The sequence below is a fragment of the Xenopus laevis genome, chromosome 6L (genome assembly GCF_017654675.1).
Source record: "Xenopus laevis strain J_2021 chromosome 6L, Xenopus_laevis_v10.1, whole genome shotgun sequence".
Lineage (NCBI taxonomy): Eukaryota > Metazoa > Chordata > Amphibia > Anura > Pipidae > Xenopus > Xenopus laevis.
Window position 1 is genome coordinate 139,968,181 of NC_054381.1, and position 17,541 is coordinate 139,985,721.

Genomic DNA, 17,541 nt, shown 5'->3' on the forward strand with positions numbered 1-17,541 from the left:
TGGTTAGATATCACTGGTCTATGCCATTTTTCTTTGGGGCCCAGTGCTTTGTTTCTAGTTATATGAGAAACAAGTACATTACGGGGCAGATTTATCAAAGGTCAAGGGGAATTTTCGAATGAAAAAAAATTTCGAGCTATTTTTTGTGTACTTAGACTAGGAAATAGTGAATTTGCATTGGAAAAAAATTCTAAAATTCGAATATCGAAATTTATCATGTACTGTCTCATTAAAAATTTGACTTCGACCATTCACCATCTAAAACCTACCGAATTGCTGTTTTAGCCTATGGGGGGACCTCCTAGAACCTATCTGGAGTCAACTGTGGACTTTGAGAAAAACGTTGAATCGAATTCGATCAAATGCGCTATTACTTCGATTCGTATGATTCGAATTCGGCCGAATACGGACCTATTCCACCCAAAAAAAACTTAGACTTAATTTTGGTCGGCCTTTTTGAATATCAAAGTGTTTTTCAATTCGGAATTCGACCCATGATAAATATGCCCCTACAAGATCATTCCTGGAGTAAAATGATTGTAGTCATTTTTACTCATCAGAGAAGACCCTTGAACTTGGAAGGAGAAACCACATGTAAAAGGACTGGATTTTGTGACATGCAAACAATGAAAGCTAAACCCCACTAAGCTCTCCTAAAAAGGGGAAAGCAATATTAACGGAGTCTATGTATAGAGTAACATTTTAAAGCATCCCAATCTAAACCACAATTCATATATAAACAATGATATCATGAGTAAATATACTGTAGGGTGGAGAGGAGAAAATTAAAAAAATCTTTAGCTATGTAAGGGAATTAATGGCGTTTCAGAAAATGGCAGAGGCCTTCTAGCATAGCGTGAACTTTGAACCATAAAAACACTACTTTAAAGGGATCCTGTCATCGGAAAACATGTTTTTTTTTTCAAAATGAATCAGTTGATAGTGCTACTCCAGCTGAATTCTGCACTGAAATCCATTTCTCAAAAGAGCATGACGGGGGGCAGCTGGGAAACTGACAATATGTCTAGCCCCATGTCAGATTTCAAAATTGAATATAAAAAAATCTGTTTGCTCTTTTGAGAAATGGATTTCAGTGCAGAATTCTGCTGGAGCAGCACTATTAACTGATTCATTTTGAAAAAAATGTTTTTTCCCATGACAGTATCCCTTTAATGCATAGTCTTCCAAAGTTATGGTTGGAACTCCTATAGTTTTATTAAATAATTAATAGAAAAGGGCATCTTGGCTAATCACATATACATTAAATGACATAAAGGTCATTAATGGACATTCTATTGTGCCAACAACTTGGTCTGCTAAGGCCTGCTAGGACCATGCAGATTGCTTTGTTATTCTTGTGTATTCTCATCTAGAAGAGACTGAAATGTTCCTGCTGTGCTGAAATGTCAGGCATGGCAATGAACTATGATTAGCTGTTTACATCAGTTTCCCCTGATTACAAACTAAACTACATGAAATGTTCTTTCTCTGCTTGACAGTTCTATTTTTATATTCATTAAAGGACCTCCAGAGGAAGTTCCTATTTTTACTGGCATGGGTTGTCTAAAAAAAATAAACAATAAAAAACACTTTTTGCACTAACTAATATAAAGTAACCTTCCCTATTGAACATTATATTCATTATAACATAGGTTAAATTCATATTATAACATATTATGGCACGTTGCCATTAACATAACAGAGGAAAACAATTCAATTTCCTTCATAGAACACTTATAGCCCTCCTTTTATCACAGGTGAGAATCAATCTCAACATTGTTTCTGGATCTCTAACTTTTGGCACCCCCCAGTGATTGTTGACTTCCCTTCTCCTTTAATGCTCAAAGAGGTTGGTCAGCTTTAATTTATCTTTTTAATATGATATAGAGAGTGATATTCTGACACAATTTGCAATTGGTTTTCATTTTCTATTATTTGTGGTTTTTGAGTTATTTAGCTTTTTATTCAGCAGCTCTCCAGTTTGCAATTTCAGCAGTCTGGTTGCTAGGATCCAAATTTCCCTAGCAACCATGCACTGATTTGAATATGAGACTGGAATATGAATAGGAGAGGGTCTAAACAGGGTCAGACTGGGCTGACGGGACACCAGGAAAAAACCTGGTGGGCCACGGCCCTAGTGGGCCCTGCCAGCCCAGACCCAATCCCCATCGGTGCTCCAAGCCGGTGATTTCCTTCCTCCGACATGCTTCTGGAAAATTGAATCTACATGCGCTCGGGGGAGGGGGTGGGTGGGGGTGGGTGGGGAGCAGCTGGGGGCCCCTGGCGGATGCGGCCCTACACTCACCAGTCCAACCCTGGGCCTAAATAGAAAGATGAGCAGTAAAAGTAGCAATAACAATCCATTTATAGCCTTAGAAAGCATTTGTTTTTTAGATGGGGCTCAATGACCCCCACTTGAAAGCTGGAAAGAGTCAGCAGAGGAAAGCAAATAATTCAGAAACTATAGAAAATAAATAATGAAGACCAATTAAAAAGTTGCTTAGAATTGGCCGTTCTATAACATATAAAAGTTATCTTAAAGGTGAACCACTCCTTTAAATAATGCTGCCGAGTCTTCAGTCACAAAATAAAAAGATTTAATTTTGACATCACTATCGATTTTATCGGAGAAATCTGGGTTTTAATTTACTGCTACTTATTCTATCGAGGTCTCTTAGAGATGAACGAAACGAGAGATGAACCTGGAGATGAACAAAACGATTTTTGGTAAGTCTAAGAATGCTAGAAATTGTATTGATTTATTGGCAAGAACACATTACCTGAATACATGGCTAGACATCGTTTGTCTCCATTTTCAAGCTGCTCAGCAAACCTTGCTGAAATTCAATCAGAATGCTAAGATATCTCATGGGGTTTCGGGATACAACAAACATTTCCTCCATTATTCATCAGATTGATGCAAGATGACAGTGAGTTGAGTGGCTTGCGTAGAGTTTCGAGTATAACCATTGAATATGGTGCAACACTGCCCCAACCCCATGTATCATTTGTGGTCCAGACCATAGATTGTAACCTTTCTCATGGACAAGGCCCTTAGATCTCATGACTCTGTTTAAGGTGTATTGAGGTGTATTTAAGTGTCCTTTTCAATACACTGTACAGTGGAATTTGTTGGGGCTTTATAAATAAACTATAATAATAATAAACCATAATAATTGGACACTGTTGTGAGCATAAAACAAAGAGGGGGCTGAGATTTGGGAAGTTGTTACTGTCTGCTTTGTTTTCCTTTCACCTAAAGCATTGGCTTTACCCATTTGAACTATCTTTCTTGAGGGACACAAATTATTTTAGAATCAGTATCACAACCCCAAAATTGCTTTAGAGCAGTGGCGTAACTAGATGTTACTGGGCCCCACAGCAAATTAATTTTAGGGCCCCAGCATATCCAGAGGTTGTCCTTTTTTAGCAATATATGTTGAAATTGCTCATTAATTAGGGCCTCAAGGGTACTCATTAGGTACCTCCTGCCCACCCTCTGCAGATGCAGGGTCTGCTTTAGAGCCACTTATTCCCAACATTATTTAGGGGGATCATGGAGACCCAACCTAAACTACATGGGGCCAGGCCTGGATTGGCAATCTGTGGGTTCTGGCAAATGCCAGAGGGGCTGCTATAAGGTGCCATAGAAAGTCAGTATTTAGTGGGCTGGTGGGAGCTGTTTGGGCCTCTATATGGGCTGATTAGGCCTCTGTGTACCTGAAATGCCAGGGCCTATTTTAATTCTCAGTCCGGACCTGATGGGGACCCACCTTTGTTAAAGAATACTTGACCTAAAATATAAGGGAAACCTAAGGATTTCAGACATTAGTCGAGTGTCTCTAACTTTTTTCGCTTGCATTAAAGGGGTTGTTTAAATTAACTTTTAGTATTATGTGGAGAGTGATATTCTGATACAATTTGCAATTGGTTTTCATTTTTTATTATTTGTGTTTTTTGAGTTATTTAGCTTTTTATTCAGCCTCTCTCCAGTTTGCAATTTCAGCAATCTGGTTGCTAGGGTCCACACTACCCTAGCAACCATGCACTGGTTTGAATAAGAGACTGGAATATGAGTAGGAGAGGCCTGAATAGAAAGATGAGTAATAAAAAATAGCAATAACAATAAATGTGTAGCCTTATAGATCATTTGTTTTTAGATGGGGTCAGTAACCCCCATTTGAAGGCTGGAGAGATTAAGAAGAAGAAGGCAAATAATTCAAAAACTATAAAAAATAAATAATGGAGAACTTGCTTAAAATCAGCCATTTTATTACATACTAGGGGGCTGATTCACTAACTTCGAGTGAAGGATTCGAAGTAAAAAAACTTCGAATTTCGAAGTGTTTTTTGGGCTACTTCGACCATCGAATGGGCTACTACGACATTCGACTACGACTTCGAATCAAAGGATTCGAACTAAAAATCGTTCGACCATTCGACCATTTGATAGTCGAAGTACTGTCTCTTTAAGAAAAAACTTCGACCCCCTAGTTCGCCATCTAAAAGCTACCGAACTCAATGTTAGCCTATGGGGAAGGTCCCCATAGGCTTGGCTAACTTTTTTTGATCGAAGGATATTTCTTCGATCGTTGGATTAAAATCCTTCGAATCGTTCACTCCGGTCTACATATCGGGTACAAGATTGGTGCAACAACATGCAGTAGGTGCTACAGTGCTACTCTCAGCCAGAGATACACACTAAAATGCTAGTGATTGCAGGGTCAGTGGAAGAGTCCTGAATCATGGAACCCAAAAGGGATGCAGCTTAAAGGAACAGTTAATTGTAAAAATAAACACTGGGTAAATAGATAGTCTGTGCAAAATAAAACATGTTTTCAATATAGTTAGTTATCCAAAAATGTAATGTATAAAGGCTGGAGTGACTGGAGGTCTAACATAATAGCCAGAACACTACTTCCTGCTTTGCAGATCTCTTGGTCTCCACTGATTGGTTATCAGGCAGTAACCAATCAGTGACTTGAGAGGGGCCACATGAGTCATAACTAGGGTTGCCACCTTTGCTGGAAAAAAATACCGGCCTTCCTCAGTCGCGGAACTACCGGGGGAGCAGGGGGTGCGAGCGGGCCAGAGACCGCACCCCCTCAGGGCCCCCCGGCAGACTGCGCGCCGCTGACAAATGCGGCCGTTTGGAGGGGACGGGGCCTGGCTGTGCGTCACGCACCAGGGCCCGCCCCCCTCTAGTGACGCTTCTGGCCTTCCTATGTATTTATCTTTTTTCCCTATTAATAACATTAAGATCAAGCATCATTTTTACCAGCCAGGCAGGTAAAATACCGGCCAGGTGGCAACCCTAGTCATAACTGTTGCTTTTGAATCTGAGCTGAATGCTGAGGATCAATTGCAAACTCACTGAACAGTTATGTCCCATGTGGTCTCCCTTCACGTCACTGACTAACTCAGAGTTAGAGAGCTGAAAAGCAGGAAGTAGTGTTCTGGCTATTATGTTACACATCCAGTCACTCCAGCCTTTATACATTACATTTTTGCCTAACTAACTATATTAGAAACATGTTTCATTTTGCAGAGCCTATCTATTTACCCAGTTTTTATTTTTACACTGAACTGTTAATAAATAATTATCACAGTTTCTCAGCATAGCTGGGTGTAAGCTAAAGTGGATAGGAGCCTTTCTTAAATCTCCCATTTCTTAATATTCAAATATCAGCAGATATGCGTGCATGGAGAGTTCACCTTTAAGCTGTTTGATGATGAAAAAGAAGCTATTTGATTACTGGAACATTTTACTTGGTCCATTAACTTTCTAAATCTTCCTTATTTCCCTTTATTTCAGGGAGCATTCCGCCTAAATAATTAAACGTTTACAGAAAGTAGAACAAAGCTATAAAGAAGAAAGATGGATACAAATGTATCTGTGCCTTCACTCCTATGGATAAACAAGAGTTTATCTGCCGTGAACTAATATCTCTAAATACAAGTAGAGGGCATTAATATTTTATCTGGAGTGCGCTGCGTGAAAAGATTCGCTGTGTCCGTTTTGCAAGTCATAAAAGTTAATTGGTACATGTACTTTCTTTGTGATAGAATTTTCCTCTAGATGTCTGCCGCTGGTTCTACAATGTCCGTAATTTGCACAGAAGACAATCGGCTCTGCTTTTTTTTAACACAGGGGCAGATTTATTAAAATTAAAATGGTAAATTTGAATTCAAATGTTCAAAAAAATTTTTTTTGTGTCAAAACTCACAGAATCGAATTTAAAAGCCCCTACTCGGATACATATTCAAATGTGGGATTTATCACACCTCCACCATGGAAAGAGTTCTAATTCGAATGTTCGCCACCTAAAACCTGCCGAGTTCAAGTACAAGTCAATGGCCGAGGTCAGTTGAACCCTTTGAATATGTTAATTGCCTTCCTGACATTCAAGTTTTTTTTCAGAGGCAAACTCAATTCTAATTCGTTTTGAATTTGATTCAAAATTTCGGGTCGGGACTATTCAATCAAATATTAGACGTTCAAGTTTTTTTCATAAATAACCTCCCATTCGAATTGTGAGTACATTCGAATTTATTAGAGTAAAAAAAAAATAACCAGACCACAACGATGCGGCAATGGCGGAGCACGCCATGTCTGTCCTGTCTCCTACTCGATCGCTGCTTTAGTGATATGCCGGTCACTTCTTGCAACATCAACTCCTGGATCAAAGTATGTCTCGGAGTCTTGCATCTTTAGTAACAACTACGCTTTATTTAGACGCACATTCAGATTACATTACAATGGTTGTAATGCAATCGGAATGTGCATCTGAATCAGGCCCGGACTGGCAATCTGTGGGTTCTGGCAAATGCCAGAGGGGCTGCTATAAGGCCCCATAGAAAGTCAGTATTTAGTGGGCTGGTGGAGGCTGTTTGGGCCTCTATGTGGGCTGATTGGGCCTCTGTGTACCTGAAATGCCTGTTTTAATTCTCAGTCCGGACCTGATCTGAATAAAGCCTAGTTGTTACTAAAGATGCCGGACTCCGAGACATACTTTGATCAGCACTCTGTAACGATCGAGGAGTTGATAAAAAAAAATAACCCCCAGAAAGTACAATTCATGGCAGAAATGAAAATAAGTTCTTGATTAGAGGGGGTCTTACTAATCAAACCAATTAAACTGGTCTAGCCCCTGCCAATTATTTACCATAGGTACCATGCCATGAGCAATCGTACGCTAAAATCGTTTGATTCAAATGATTTAATCGTTCGATCAAACGATTTTACTTCGATCATTCGGTGAAAAATCCTTTGACTTCGATATTCAAAGTCAAAGTATTTTAATTTGATGGTCGAATTTCGAAGTATTTTTTACTTCGAAATTCGACCCTTGATAAAACTGCCCCTTAAAGTATGAAGATCGAAATTATGAAAAGATCTGTTATCTGGAAAACCCCAGGTCCCGGGCATTCTGGATAAAAGGTCCAATACCTGGTACTCCATTTGGGATTTGGCTGAACCCACCCTCCACTGTTTCCAAATTCATAGGGTTTACATTTGGTTCAGTAGATCTCATACGGGAAGATGTATTTCGTTTTCTGATCGCAGTTGAGGTCGTGTTTTTCAAAAAAAAAAAAATACAAATCTAGGCAGGTTTTAGGTGGTGAGAGTTTTTTTAAAAAATGTAAATCACAATTAGCATTTATTATTCTGTGAAATGTGTGAAAATAGGTTTTTTTGTGCAGAGGCAGTTACAAACTATCTAACTTTACCATGTGCATTTTCAGAAGGTTAAGAAATGAGAAGAGGAATTCAGGCACCGTGCCTAAACAGATGGATGGAAACGTTTGTGAGGCCTCCCAAGCAGCAAAACTCTCCTAAACCCTTGGCTCTCTACAATGTTAGAGACTTCCTTTGGAACAGTTACTTTATATAAACTGAGATTTTGGAAATTCATTTCATTCACAGATCACAATGTTAAAAGATCCGCTAAAATGTAATCCATAATGTATTTAATTAATGCTAATAAACTGTTTTCTTGGTAAACAGCATTAAATCAACACTGATGGGGTAATATGTGGTGTCCTCCATTGTAGACTACAGTAATGTTATAAATCAAAGAGGAGGTGTAAGCTTCTTGCAGCAGACCCAATGACACCTTCCTCTCCCCCTCACACATGTGGCTTTAAAGGGGAAGGAAACCTAGTCGGCACAAACCCCTCACCCCCCTCCCGTTTGTTGCCCCCCCTCCCTCCTCCCCCCTGGCCTACCTGTCCCACTGGGCAAATGCCCCTAACTTGTTACTTACCCTTCTGCGCAGGTCCAGTCCAGGGAGTTCACCGACGACATCTTCTTCCACGCGATCTTCTTCCTGCTGTGAATGGCGTTTTGGCGCATGCGCAGTAGGAGCATTTCACCGGTACGGATCTACTGTGCATGCGCCAAAAGTCACGCGCATGCGCAGTAGATCGTACCGGCGAACTGATCCTACTGCGCATGCGCCGTTCACAGCAGGAAGAAGATCTCGTGGAAGAAGATGTCGTCGGTGAACTCCCTGGACTGGACCTGCGCAGAAGGGTAAGTAACAAGTTAGGGGCATTTGCCTAGCGGGACAGGTAGGCCAGGGGGGAGGAGGGAGGGGGGGCAACAAACGGGAAGGGGGGTGGGGGGTTTGAGGCCGACTAGGTTTCCTTCCCCTTTAACCCAAGAAGTGGGGCCAGAAGTGCAACATTTCTCGTTAGGTATTCTACCCTTAGGGGGTATTTTATCAAAATTCAAGGTTTACCTTGAATGATCTCGAAACTCGAATGGTATCTTATTGAAGAAAAAACTCAAATGTCTATAATACGATTGAATAGGGACAACCCAAAAAGAACTTGAATCGAATTAAAATCCAATGTCAGGAAGGCTATTAACATCTTCTAATGGGTCAACGGACCTCTGCCATTGACTTCTTCATGAACTTGCCAGGTTTTAGGTGGAGAAGTATCGAATTAGAATCCAGAGTCGAGGTATAATAAATCTTGTTTTTTGTTTGTTTTTTTTAAACTCGAATTATTCAAGTTTTTTTTTAATCCAAAAATGTGAGTTTCGACCCAAAAAAAACCTTGAATATTTTAATTTTTGTGGAAAAAAAACAACTTGAACCTTAATAAATCTGTTACATTAAGTGAGAGCTTGATGTAGCTTTATCCGTTAATTAAGAAAGTGCATAACATGTAATTTGGGGAGACATCTCTGGGGACATCATGTGGGGGAAAATGGGAAAAAGTATGCTTTACTGCTCCTTTAAAGAGGATATTTAGCCACTGTAAGGTAGGCTGGATTGGAGGATTTTGTTTGCTGTCCTTTCTGCAAATGCACAGTACTGAGCTACAGAACATAACACACGTAATAAATAAAATAGAGTTGTTATATTGCCCTACACATGAGCCCACTGTATAGTTTATGTTCCATATGTTAGAAAATGTATAGGGAAATCCGGTTACCCAAAAAAAAATTTACGGTCTTTTGCAGGCTATCACTCAGAAAAAAGAAAAAGCCGCCAGCGTTTTTTGGGACTTAGAAAAAAATCCGCATCTTACTGAATTTGCGGAGTTACGTCCTTTCGCCAGAGCGAAAACTCGCCTGGCGTTAGAGTGCGTCTATCTCCTTCACTAGCAAAGTGAAGCCTGCGCTCATTAGGGAATCGACGTAGTTACGAAATGACGTCACGCTGGCGAATTTTCTGCCCCATAGTTGGGTCCAACTAGTGTTGTTGTTAAAACTGTAAAGCCACTATGAGCTATATTTAATAAACACCAGAATACATGTTTATCCTTTAGATTGTAAGCTCTTGTAAACAGATACCATTTTTACTCTGTAATCACTGTTTGTTAAATTATTGTAAGATCTCTTGCTACATATATATATATATATATATATATATATATATATATATATATATATATATATATATATATATATATATTAAGGATGCATCGAATCCAGGATTCTCTGCCCTCCACCCAAGCTTACCCACAAGTGAAGGGAGAGAAATTACCAAATTACAGTTACAACAAGCCGAAAGTCAGCTTTTTGCCAACACTGGTGTATTGCTTTGTGGCAGAAGCAAACCCAGTAACATTTATAGAATAAATTAAAATCTTTTGAAACAGATGTAAGAATTACATGGATTACTTATAGCAGTGATCCCCAACCAGTAGCTCGCGAGCAACATGTTGCTCTCCAACCCCTTGGATGTTGCTCCCAGTGGCCTTAAAGCAGGTGCTAATTTTTCAATTCCTGGCTTGGAAGCAAGTTTTAGTTGCATAAAAACCAGATGTACTGCCAAACAGAGTCTCAATATAGGTTGACAATCCACATAGGGGCTACTAAATGGCCAATCACAGCCCTTATTTTGGCACCCAGGAACATTTTTCATGCTAGTGTTGCTCCCCAACTACTTTTACTTCTGAATGTTGCTCACGGCTTCTAAAGGTTGGGGATCCCTGACTTATAGCAATGCCAAACTGTAAATAATACATTATTCAGGAGAAAACCTTATTATATCTCATTTCTGCTCAACATGTGTGAGAAAGGGAAACTTTAAGAACATTCTGAATATCTGCAACTATTTGCCTAATAAAACCAGATTAATAACACAGAACAAACACTAAAATAGAGCTACGATAAGTTAAGTAAAAGTAAGCCTCTCATCCTTCAGTTAGAATGATTATTATTTTGCTCTCTGGATTGTTGGTTAATAATGTGAAGATGCAGAGGTGACTGAGACCAAACTTTGATCATTTTATTCTTTTTTTTGGGACCACAGGGTGCAAGTACTAGAACTAGAGTGAAGCACAAAGTGTGCAAATTGCAAATAATGGCCCCAATGGGTTCTGGAATATAAATGATCTCTAACCAAATGCTGATCTGGATCCAAATAGGATAGAGGCTTAGTAGTCAGCCTTACTATATTACTGGTCAGTTTACAGATGGTTTTCAATACAGCAGCAATTTTTAGTGGTGATTCTTTTAAACATTTCAAATCACATCTGTCTTCAAAAACATTTTTGAAGACTGATCACAGGAAAGTGCTATAAAACATTTTACCTTGTGTAACTCATAATACTGACTGGCACCCACTCCGCCTTGTTCTTCTCCAGTCCAAAGAACTAATCTCAGTGTCCTTTTGGGTCGGAGACCTGGAAAACACATTAATAGTTAATAAACACTCCATCATCCATGAGAAAGTCGGGACACAACAAGTTGGGATCAGATTTAACAGACTTTATTGATGAACAATCATTTTCTGCTGAATTGTAAGTGCAATTTATCTTTCTTTGATTAAAAGTGCTGATATAATTTCACACAATGGGAACGCAGCCCTTCTTTTATGTTTATTTGTAGACTTTGCCTGCTCCAGTCTTACGCCAGCTAATCCTTAGGCAGAAACTGTTACATCCGAATCTCCATTCATGTTACACACATTTTCTCTACAGTAATGGTGACAGTGTGTTTGTGTATTTGCTTTCAAATGGGCGTCGCTGACCCCTACTAAAAAGCAAATGCTCTGTAAGGCTACACATTAATTACTATTGCTACTTTGTATTACCCATCTTCCTATGCATGCCTCTCCTATTGATATTTCAGTCTCTTATTCAAATCAGTGCATGGTTGCTAGGGTAATTTGGACCCTAGCTACCAGATTGCTTAAAATGCAAACTGGAGAGCTGCTAAATACAAAGCCAATTAACTCAAAAACCGTAAATAATAAAAAAATGAAAACCAATTGCAAATTGTCTCAGAATATCACTCTCTACATCATACTAAAAGTTATCTGAAAGGTGAACCACCCCTTTAATCAACATAGTGGCAATTCTGTGTATAATACCTCCACAACTCACTGCAGGATGGCACAAAAAGGAAATTTCCAGGTACAAAACCCCTGAATTCTGAGTAGGATGGCATAAAGGCAATTCCATGTACAAAACCCCCAGAATTCATAGTAGGGTGGCATAACGGCAATATTGCTAAATAAAGGTAAGGAAAGGGTTAAAGGGATACTGTCATGGGAAAAAATGTTTTTTTCAAAATGAATCAGTTAATAGTGCTGCTCCAGCAGAATTCTGCACTGAAATCCATTTCTCAAAAGAGCAAACAGATTTTTTTATATTCAATTTTGAAATCTGACATGGGGATAGACATATTGTCAATTTCCCAGCTGCCCAAGTCATGTGACTTGTGCTCTGATAAACTTCAATCACTCTTTACTGCTGTACCAAGTTGGAGTGTTATCACCCCCTCCCTTTCCCCCCCAGCAGCCAAACAAAAGAACAATGGGAAGGTAACCAGATAACAGCTCCTTAACACAAGATAACAGCTTCCTAGTAGATCTGAGAACAGCACTCAATAGTAAAAACCCATGTCCCACTGAGACACATTCAGTTGAGAAGGAAAAACAGCAGCCTGCCAGAAAGCATTTCTCTCCTAAAGTGCAGGCACAAGTCACATGACCAGGGGCAGCTGGGAAATTGACAAAATGTCTAGCCCCATGTCAGATTTCAAAATTGAATATAAAAAAATCTGTTTGCTCTTTTGAGAAATGGATTTCAGTGCAGAATTCTGCTGGAGCAGCACTATTAACTGGTTCATTTTGAAAATATATGTTTTTTCCCATGACAGTATCCCTTTAATGGTGGGCCAATGGGAGAAATTAGGTGAAGCAGCTAAAACTTTGTGATGAAAGAAGAATTGATAAGGGAACAGTGGGAGGAGTGAAACTCAGTGGACAGAAAATAAACAGAACATTACCAGCAACTATCTGCCACTAGGGATGGGCAAATTGTTTCGCCTTGTTTGCCGAAAAAATTACGCCCATAGACTTGTATGGCGTAGTACGTCAAAATAAAAAGACGCGCGTCAAAAAATTTCGCTGCGCAACAAAACTTTTTTGACGCCCATAGACTTTAATGGGCGTTGGCGACATTTCGCCGGCAGCGAATTTTTGGCGAAACGAAATGGATCAAATTCGCTCATCTCTATTTGCCACTGATCGTCTGGGAAGAAGGGGGGGAGGGGGAATTTGCAGCAAGCTGGAACAGGATCCTCCTGATCAGTCTGCCAAGTCCACGGAGCTTTGCATAGGCGCGCCTTTCCTCTTCAGTCTTTTAGTGATGTCATCAACCTGCTGCCTGCTTGCTCTGTAGAATTCTGCAGTACGGGCCTGATCAGCTGCTTCACTGGGATTTTTTAAAGATCTTTCTGCATACGGGGACTCTTCGCGGGGCAATTTCTAACGGGGACCGAAGTCCTGAAACAGGGCCTGTCCCAGTGCAACGGGACGAATGGTAAGCTTACTATGGGGGCAGCCATTCAAGGCTAGGGTTGCCACCTTTTCCAAAATGTTTTACCGGCCTGGTGGGGGGTGGGAACAAAAAGGGGCGGGCATGACGTCAAAAGGGGTGGTGCTATGCCGTAAAAGGTTCGTGGCCACGGCGCAGACATTTCAAGACGGGGACAAAGTCATAAAAGCTAAGTATTTAAAGGGTATTGGGGGCAGGCTGAGGGGTCTTTTTAAGGGTATTAAAAATTTACCGGCCGCTACATTGCTGGTAAATTTGTAATACCGGCCCCGGCCTTGGCAGGTGTTTTACCGGCTAGGCCAGTAAAATACTGGCCGGGTGGCAACACTATTCAAGGCTCAGGTTACATAACAGATAAAAGATAAAAAAAAGATAAAATACAGGTATTAAAACCTGTGCGGGGGGGGACTATGGAGGGTAGGGTTTTTCATTTGTTTGGGGGTTTAGTTCTCCTTGAGGCTGAAAGATTAGCTGAACACTATCTCCATTTACAGCTACTGAAACTGAGATAACAATAAACACGTTTTTTCAGTAAAGAGCAGAAGGAAGACCATTCCTAAGGGCTTATGCTACACTGAAATGATCTGATATAAAGGTTTCTAAATCATCTTCTCATTTCATAATCCATTTTTACAGAAAGCCACATTTTCATTGATTGCACGTTTGACTGTAACAAGGCCATTTCTCCACTGTGCTCCAAAAATGTCACTTGCGCGGAATGTTTGGTTTTTCCAGACTAGAGCGAAGCAACGCAGATAAATTATATTTGTACAAATACTCTGTAGGAGAGTCAGCTGTGATGATAAAGAGAAGATACAGAATGTGTTGGCTGTGACTCGGGGATATAAATCGCATACTCGGACGCTCTACTGGGGGGACATCGGTGGAAAATTTGTGACTTGCTTTATCCTCTCTATTCCCATTTAATAGGAAAGCCGGATCCGCAGCACATTGATGCTCATAAAATACAGACGCACAGTAGTTATACAAGGTGTAAACTATAACTATTCATAAATTATTTCTCAGATAAGGAAATGATAATTACCCAGTATTCAGTTGTGAGTCTGTTTTACAGCGATTGCTTAGACTGTTATTAGGGGAATTGCAATAGAATCATTTTATAGCCATAAAATATTACTGTTGAGTTTAGCGGCAGACCTCTCTGGCATCTCCTTAATCCACACAACACCATTAATTAGGCAGATTTATTTTGCAGCAGAGAGGATTAAGCAGCTGCACTCGCTTTATCTTCCCAATAACTATCCCCACTGCCATGTAGCCATGACATTTACTGACGGTAAATCATTAAACCGTTTTAATAAATGATTGTCAGCCCCCTTGCTGCAAATGATGGAATACAGTATTTTATAGGCGCTTTGCAGTGTATATTTTCCAAGTTGAAAATGAATTCCGCTATCAAGAAAAGTTCATTATTAGTGATGGGCAAATTTATTCGGCAGGCACAAATTTGCGGCGAATTTGCGCGATTCGCCGCTGGCTAATAAATTTGCGAAACGGCCGTGAAAATTCGCCGGCGTCCAAAAAATCGACGCCGGTGTCCAAAAACGGGACGCTGGCACCGATTCACGAATTTTTCGACAAAACGAAACGATGCGAATTCGCCCATCACTATTCATTATAAAAAAAAACGAGCCCATCATGCTGTATTGTATTTTCCTTACACGTTTATATATTACAACTGTCAAAAACAGAAGTCTTTGCACCTGGCTCAGTAAAGTAACAGAGGTCAAGCTCAAATCGTTTTGGGACTGAGGTCTCCCTGTCATTGGACTGTGTGCATTCAACTGCTCGCTTGTCATTCACTAGTGTAAGGAGCAGACACAGGAGGACAGGTGAGTTTTGTCTAAATGGCCTTTTAACTACTGCAGGAGTTGAGAGTTACTCATCCAGTAATTAGACTGATTAACTACCTTGAACACGATCAGGGTACTTCCTGCAGATAAAAGAAATGCTTCAAACCCCACAGTACGGGTCATGCACTAGTTTATAAGTATTTTAGCACTAAATGAAATAATAAAAGGAGAACTAAACCCTAAAAATGAATATGGCTAAAATGCCATAATTTATATACTGAACTTATTGCACCAGCCTAAAGTTTCAGCTTGTCAATAGCAGCAATGATCCAGGACTTCAAACTTGTCACAGGGGGTCACCATCTTGGAAAGTGTCTGTGACACTCACATGCTCAGTGGGCTCTGAGCAGCTGTTGAGAAGCTAAGCTTAGGGGACGTCACTAATTATCCATCAGAAAATGAGGTTGGTCTGTAATATAAGCTGATGCTACAGGGCTGATTATTAAATTCTGATGCTAATTGCACTGGTTTCTGTGCTGCCATGTAGTAATTATCTATATTAATTACTAATCAGCCTTATATTGTGACATTTCTATTCTATGTGTACTGTATATTGTGAGTGGGTCCCTAAGCTCAGTAAGTGACAGCAGCACAGAGCATGTGCAGTGAATCAGCAGAAAAGAACTTGGGGAGCTACTGGGGCATCTTTAGAGACACAGATCTTTACTGCTAAAGGGCTGTAGTTGCCTTGGGCTGGTACAGAAGCCAAAAACATAATGTACAACATTTCTAGCCTATTCTTTAGTTAGGCTGTAGTCCTCCTTTGTGCACTTGGGGGTGCCAAATTTTAGGCACCCCAAGTTATTGTATTTACTTACCTTAAACCCTAGGGCCGGTGCTCCTATCAGCAGAAAACTGCACCGGCTCGGGGTTATACCAGTGAGCACCGTGGTGCCGTTTTGGGCTCAAGTCTGTAGCTGAGCTGAGGGGAGTGCAGAGAGGTGCAACTGGTAAATGGGATTGAGGATTTAAACTATAAGGAAAGACTGGCAAGGCTGGGACATTATTGTTCTTTACAAGTATATTAGAGGGTATTACAGACAGATTTCAGGGGATTATTTTAACATAGAATAGATCAACACGCTAGAGGTCTCCACTTTAGATCAGAGAAATTGAATTATCATTGAAGCAGTGTAGGTGGTTTGTCATGATGAGAACAATGAGGTTGTGGAATGTAACGCAAGTGATGTTCGGATGTTTGCAGATTCTGCGGCTTGAATGATTTCCAAGCATAATATCCAAGGTCATTGTGGTCTTAAGAGCTACAGTTTGTCAGTATAGATATTGGTAAATACAGTTATATATATAGTGATGAGGGCATTTTTCCCCATGCATGGATTCACAGTGAAATTCTGTATTTCGCCATCAGCAGATATTTTTGCCAAACTGCAGCAAGAATTTGCCAAGGAAAAATGCCCATTCACTTCAATGCATTTGGAGTGGGGAAAAAACAAGAAGGAAACGACCCATTGGCTTTAATGCAATTGGATTGAGAAATAAAAACGCCCATAGACTCTAATATATTTTGCTATAAAAAAATTCACCATCAAAAGAAGTCATGCATAGACTCCATTGAATTTTGCTGCAAAAATGCCACCGCAACAAAAAAGACGCCCATAGACCGGGGCATATTCGCTCATCACTAATTTTACAGTATATGTTGGTGTATAATTAGGGCTGTATAAATATGTGTGTATATAGGCACTCGGATGCATTTGTTGCAACAACCCCAAAGTTGGCTACAGGGGGCTGTCATCTTGTAACTTTGTTAAACATCTTTGCAAGACTAAGACTGTGCACATGCTCAGTGTGGTCTGGGCTGCTTAGGGATCGTCATAAACAAAGCTGCCTGAGTTCTGCATGGCTGGGAAGTAAGGTGGGGGCCCCCCCTGCTGTTTATAAGTATGACTGTTTCCCTGCTCAGCAGTTAGGGACCATCTGACAATTCCTATCCACAGCAGTAAATGAAGGGAGAATTGCACTGCATACAGTCAGGTTTCTTATAAAAAAGGTACACATTTTTTAATTAAAGTATATTGGAGATAGGTTTCTTTTTCATTAAAGAAAGTGAAAATGTGATTTTATTTTTTTGCCTTTACATGCCCTTTAAATATCTAACTATCTGAAAATAAATAGATGAATGGATGGAACGGTGGGGAAAAACATGGCGAATTCTGTCCTAAATTGAAGGTTGGACACTGCACTTGCAGTGGGCAGCACTTTGATGCAGGGATTACCAATGCTTCATTGCAGCTCTGGGGTCCTCCTAGGTTCAACTCAAAGCAGGGCACTATTTGCAGGGAGTTTGCATGTTCTTCCCAAGTCTGTTTGGGTTTCTTTGAGCACTCTAATTTTCTTCTAC

At 40.1% G+C, this 17,541-nt stretch overlaps 1 protein-coding gene across 3 annotated transcripts in view; it reads right to left on the reverse strand.

The window, feature by feature from the left end:
* cpq.L (carboxypeptidase Q L homeolog) overlaps nt 1-17,541 on the reverse strand; it is a 253,118-nt gene that overhangs the window by 28,655 nt on the left and 206,922 nt on the right. For all 3 annotated transcript variants that reach the window (XM_018266440.2, XM_041565425.1, NM_001092082.1), the window contains 1 exon segment: nt 11,054-11,145. In XM_018266440.2, coding sequence (XP_018121929.1) covers nt 11,054-11,145 — 92 coding nt within the window.